This window comes from Octodon degus, unplaced genomic scaffold (assembly GCF_000260255.1).
Source record: "Octodon degus isolate 3935 unplaced genomic scaffold, OctDeg1.0 scaffold00268, whole genome shotgun sequence".
NCBI classification, from domain to species: Eukaryota; Metazoa; Chordata; class Mammalia; order Rodentia; family Octodontidae; genus Octodon; species Octodon degus.
In genome coordinates, this window is record NW_004524844.1 from 726,408 (window position 1) to 732,486 (window position 6,079).

At 50.4% G+C, this 6,079-nt stretch overlaps 1 protein-coding gene across 1 annotated transcript in view; it reads left to right on the forward strand.

The window, feature by feature from the left end:
• Nucleotides 1-5,856, forward strand: part of Izumo2 (IZUMO family member 2) — an 8,425-nt gene extending 2,569 nt beyond the window's left edge. Inside the window, exons 3-7 of the mRNA XM_004646496.2 lie at nt 787-873; nt 1,110-1,130; nt 1,924-2,007; nt 3,954-4,080; nt 5,782-5,856. Of these exons, the coding sequence (XP_004646553.1) occupies nt 787-873; nt 1,110-1,130; nt 1,924-2,007; nt 3,954-4,080; nt 5,782-5,824 (362 nt within the window). The 3' untranslated portion in view covers nt 5,825-5,856. The remainder of the gene's footprint in view (nt 1-786; nt 874-1,109; nt 1,131-1,923; nt 2,008-3,953; nt 4,081-5,781) is intronic.
• Nucleotides 5,857-6,079: the final 223 nt, after the last annotated feature.

A 6,079-nucleotide genomic window follows, 5' to 3' on the forward strand; every position in this document is an offset into this window, starting at 1 on the left:
TGCCAGCCAGCCCGCCCCCTGGTGGGCTGAGCTGGCCACACACCTCTCTCTCTCTCTCTCTCTCTCTCTCTCTCTCTCTCTCTCTCTCTCTAATAAAAAAAAAATGAAGAGGGCTGGGGATATAGCTCAGTGGTACAACGTCTGCCTGGCAAGTACAAGGTCCTGGGTTCAATTCCCAGTACCAAGAAAATTAAAAAATGTTTTAAAAAGATGAGGAAACTGAGGCCAAGTGAGAATGGCTTAGTCTGGGGCCTCAGTGGATCGCAAGGCATCTGTGGGATCTACCAGGCTGTCGTAGGCTGAGTGTCCCTTGCCCAAAATACAGGGCGCCAGAAGTGTTTCCAACCTCAGAATGGATGCAGATTTTTTTCCAGACAATCAGCTGAGCAGCCCCAATCCCAAAATCTGAAATGTCATGAGGAAACTTTGGATTTTATTTTATAATATTTTTATTTTTTTTAAACTTTGGTTTTAGATGAAGGACCTCAAACTATCTACCCAGACGTTGAGTCAAGATCTCTTTCTTTCTTTTTCCTTCTTTTTTTTTGTCTTTCTGAGGCTGGGTTTCCCTTTTCAGCTCAGGCTGCTTTGAGCCCACTTTGTAGCCCAGGCTGGTCTCGAACTCACAGAGGTCCTCCTGCCTCGGCCTCAGGAGTGCGGGGACTCCAGGCCTGCACCACTACTCCTGGCCTTAAAGCTGATCTCGATTGCTCCTGATAAAGGAAAAGGAACTTCTTTATCCCCGGCTTGCCTGGGCGTAAAGCAAGGATGTCTTTCTCCCTTCAGATGGGCCTCTGCTGGAAGAGCTGGTGAGCTTCAGGGAGGATGTGACCAAGGAGTTGAAGAAAGCCTTAAGATCCTATGAATTAAAAGGTGCGGCCCAGCCATCCACCAAGCCCACCTCTCCTTCCCCAGTGATCCCTTTCTGCCATTTTTTCCTCCCACATTTCTTCCCCCACTCTCCTGTGACTCAGCCGTCACTTCCCCCCAATATTCATCTTTCTCCTTCCCAGAAGGCACCCTCCCTCTCCCCACCCCTTCCCAATTAAACTCTTAAACTGCTAAACTGCTGTCCCCACTTCACTCACCCCTGCTCTTTTTTCTTGCAGCCTGCGATCTCAGGACTTGCCGTGAGTCTGTTTTGTTGTCGCTCCCTCTGCCCTCTTACACCTTGTCCCCTAGTTCTCCCCTAAATCAAGCCCTCACATAATCCACTGGGCGGTTCCCCTACCCCACACCCATAGTGTGAAAGAGTGTGCCAGTGTGAGGCCTTATGAAAATGCCTGGTACCTGCCAAGTAGTGCCTTTGGCTACTCGGGATAGGATGGGCTAATGTATTGTGTCAAACCCCCACATCTGGGTGCGTTGGCACAATAAGCATTTTAGGTGTTTCTCTGTCACCTAAAAGAACCCAAGAACTCTTCCAAATAGGGGCTCTGGGATTTCCCCTACACTCATACCTTTGAAGCTGAGTTAGTCGGCCAATCTTGGAAGTGAGGCATCCACTGTGGTCACTCTCCATTAGCTGGAACTAGTCATATAGTTTCAATTTGTTGCAATGGAGCCTGGGAAATGTAGTTTTCCTGTGCACAGGAAGGGGAACCAGCTAAGAAGGCATCCTGCCTGTCTCTAGTGTTTCAAAAAAATAGGAAAAGCACAAACTCAGTATTAATACATGTTTAATTAAATGTCTACAAGTGGAATGTTGGGTCAACTGGAGTACTGCTACTCAATTTAATTTTTCAATAATTACACAAAAATTATTTCTCGTGTGAACTGTTGCTGCATTTGTGTCCACGCTTGGGGCCCGCCATACTACAGAAGAACTGGGGGACCCCATCTCCTCTTGCCCTTCTTCCGTCCCACCCCTTGCCACTTCTCCGGGTCAGCTCTCATCCTGCTTCTCCCTTTCCCCTTGTCTAGACCTGCTCAGAGAGGAAGTCGTCTTGGACTGCTTGAACTGCCAGAAAACCAGTCCCAGATGTATCAGACAGGAGTACTGCTTCGGTAAGCTTGAGGGCGCGGACGGCGGGACAGCTGTCTGCGAGGTGGAGACAGCCTTGTTCTGGTGGACACGGGTCTTGAGTAGCCTTGGATTCTGCCCCTGCCACTTCTTACAGGGTGGCACAGAAGTGGCTTCCATGTGCTGAAATTCTGTCACTTCTGTTAAGTGGGAGGAACCTGCTGGAACTTAACGCCCCGAACACCAGAATGGCAAGTTCTAGAGAAGAGTTCATCCCTATCCATTGCCATGTCGAGGAAGCCCAGAAAGAGGGGTTGAATTAAGTCATTCATTCGCTCATTCATTCATTCATTCATGCATTCATGGGACACACGTGCACACATGCGCGTATCCTTATGGCAGCGGGAGCAGCACAGTGAATCCGTGCTTGCCCATCCGGCTTATGCAGCTGTCGCCCTGGGCCCCTGCGGATGGTGCCCGTCCTCTGCCGCAGCCTCCCCGCCCTCATCTCATTCAGATCTCAGTCACCTGTCCGTGAGGCCCCTCTGACCACAGTCTGCCAAGAGATGCCTTCCACCATGCTGTGGTCACAGTCGCCTATCTCGGCCTGACAAATTTTATTCTTTGCCGTAGTATTTTAAACAAGATCACGGACATCATGCAATTTCCCTATAAATTTCCAATTTCCTTATTTCATCTATAGCGTATACTCTAAAAATAAGGTCCTTTTCCTACATAACCACACTGCCACTGTCATATTCAACACATCTAATGACAGTTCTGCAGGAGCAAAACATTCAAGCTCTTCTATCCGCACCCTTCATTGCCAACAATATTTTTCCCTATTTGCACAAATCAGGATTCAGTATAAGCCTTCCCCAGATTGTTTAGTTGTTTGGGTTATCTATTTATGTATTATTTATTTATCTGTATGTACATATGTGTGTATTCTGGAGCCAGGGTCTCCCTGTATAGCCCAGGCTGGCCTCGACCTCACAGCAGTCCTCCTGCCTCAGCCTCAAGTGCTGGGATCACAGGCGTGTGCCACCACACGCGGCTTTCGCTCTAGTTTTAAATCTAAGATTCTCCTTCCAGTTTCCCTTCCCTGACACCGGCTAGTTGAAAAGCAGCAGTTTATCCTAAAGAGTGTCCTGTTCTCAGACTCATCTGTGTCTTCTGGGTGGAGTTTAATCAATATTTTGAGTACCCGGTAGTGCTCTGACCTGAGTGAGGGTCAGGAAAATGGGACAGTTTTGGTTTTCTTTTGAAGGGGACACAGGTTTTGATGGAGCCACCATTATTATTATTATTATTATTATTATTATTATTATTGGCGGAACTGGGGATTGAACTCAGGCCCTTGTGCTTGCCAGGGAAGCGCTTATTCACTGAGCCATCTCCCCAGTCCCCATTGAGCCACCTTAAAGGAGGTGAGGGGTTGGAGTGTGAGTGATAAAAAGGAAAACATTACAAAGATCTCATGTGAGGAAGCAAAAAAGAAGACAAGCAGTGTGGCCAGGGGAGACTCAGTGAACGGAGAGCGGTGGGTGAAGGAGAGCAGCGGGACAGCTACATTGTGGGCGAGGTCACGGATCAGATGGATCCATGAGGGCCAGCTGGGCCTCGGGCTTTTTTAAATTCAGAGACGCGAGCCTTGGAGCTGCCTGGCTCCAAGAGCCTCAGAGACCTGAGGTTTTTGGTGTGCTGCTGGCGCCCCCTGGAGACCGTGTGAGGAAGTGTAGGGTTGCTGCAGGGATTCCCGTAGGAAAAGCGGTCGGTGGTGGGGTTGGACCAAGTCGATAGTTACAGAGGTGAGCTGGATTGGGCTTGTGGTTAGGACGCTTTGCTGATGGGAGGAAAGCGTTGGGGACGCAGGAGAGTGGAAGGTGCAGGGCACAGCTCCCATGGTTCCCTTCAGGGTGACGGGGTGGTGGTGCGAGGTTAAGGAAGGGTGGTGATTTGAGCCCTGCTGTCCCCCCTCCTTCCCCAGTGGACAAGCAGCCACGCGTGATCCTGGATTTCGGGGTGATCAGCAGATACCTGAAGGCCCAGCCCCTGGTGGGCATCGTCATGGCCGTGTTTCTGGCTGTCTTTTTCTTCTTGGTCGTCCTGATCGCGTGAGTCATTCCTGCCTCTTCCTAAGTCCCCCAGTACCTCCTGGGTCCCCTGAAAAATGGCACCTGCCAAATGAGTCACTGCGTTCCTCCCTGGTCACTCCACGTCCTCCTCCTCTCCGTCTCCTCCCTCTCTCCTCTTCTCCCTCCTCTGTCTCTGTCCCTCTTTCCTTCCCTCCCCTCCCACCTTCCTCAGTCCCCTGTGACTCTCACCTGTCACCGCTTTCTCGCATCTCCTTTCCCCACACCCCAAGTCGCTTCCCAAGACGTTCAACAGTTTCCCTTTGTTGCCCACTTCTTCCGTAAAAAGATTTCGAGCTGGAGTTGTAGTTTGTCCTCATGTGCAGAGACTGCTTGCCTTCGTCTCCCACTCGGGTGCTTCCTCTCTGCCTCTGGCCGCGTGTGGCCCCTCAGCCTCTTGCCCAACTCCCTCTCCCCTCCGTGCTTTTCTCTGGCTCTCTGCCTCCTCTTCCTCCTGTCACATCAACCTCCTTTCCTAAGACACCGGTCTGTCCAAGCTCAGGGGCAGCGAGTCAGCGGTCACACGTAGCGCTTGGCGCACCAGGCGAGCTCTCGGTGGCTGTGAGCTCCTAACGTGGCCTTTTTCTTGTTGTATTTTGCACCTCGCTTCCATCTCTGACACCGTCCCCGCCCCCGTTTCTTTGTCCTTGCATCTCTTTCCTGAGACAGCTGCAGCCTCTGACCTCATCTGAGTGGCTAAAAGCAGCAGAAGCTTATTCTCTGAGTTCTGGAGGTCAGAAGTCCCGCGTCAGGGGCCGCCGGGGGGGCTCCCTCCGGAGTTGCTGAGGGAGGATGCGCTCCGTGCTCGCCTCCCGGCGGCGGCCGGCGGCTGCTGGCGCCCTCGGCGAGCTTCGGCGCTCGCTTCCGCAGTCTCTGCCTCTGCCCTCACGCTGCGCCGCCCTCTGGGCCTGTGTCCCCGAGCCCGCTCTCCTTTCCTCTTAGGAAGACAGCGGACTGGGTGGATGCTAAGTCTAAGTCCAAGATCATTTTATTTTTTTATTTTTTCTGTATTTTAGGGAAGGGTCTACAGGGTGTTTGGGGTCTCACTACTGGATCAGACTTGTAGTGATCTGCCTCTTTACAGCCTCCCAAGAGCTGGGATTACAGGCGCATGCCACTACACCCAGTCTCAATTGCCATCTCAGCGTGCCTGGGGGGCTGGGCTGGCACGGTAGGCCCGGGGATCGAACCCCGTGCCCCTGAGCCTGCTTACAGGAACATTAATCCGCCGAGCTATTTGGCTGGCCCTTAAATCCAAGGTAATTTTTTGTCTCACTTTAATCTACCCTATTTCCAGAGGCTCCCATTCCCAGGAACTGGAGTTGACACTTGGATGTGTCAGTTGGAAGGAACACAGTTTACCCTGCTATACTTGCTTCTCTCCATTTCAGACTTCCTTATCTTTGTTCCTTTTTTCCCAGTGTACACTTATGCCAAGTCCCAACTTTTCTTTCTTCTCTCAAGTACCTATATGGATTGGGTGAGAACCTCAGAAATCTGCCCAGAAACCCATGATGTCACTGCCTGAACTAAAGCAGGCCAATGATTGGAGGGACATTTGAGGGCGGGTCAGTTGCCCCAAATTTTCTTTCTAACATCCAGGCTTTTTTCTTTTCTTTTCTTTTTTTCCCCCCTCTCTCTTTCTTTTTTTCTTTTTCTTTTTTTTTTCTTCCCTCTGACCAGGGCTTATACATACAGGCAAAATCGAAAACTCCTGCTGCGGTAGGGTTGTGACTTTGGAATTTGTAAGGGGAAAAGTTCAATAAAATCTATGAAAAACTATGTTGGCCATTCCTAGTTATATTTTTTTTTTCATTTCTCTTTGGACCATGATAAGCCTTTCAGTTGTGACTTCAGAGCTGGGTAACTTTGAAATTAAAATGAAGAGACTATGCGGTAAGGTGGTTTGCATGTCTAACATCAGCAGGTGTTTTCTAGGCGTGTTACGGGCTCACTCCAACCCATTCGGCTTAATGCTCCA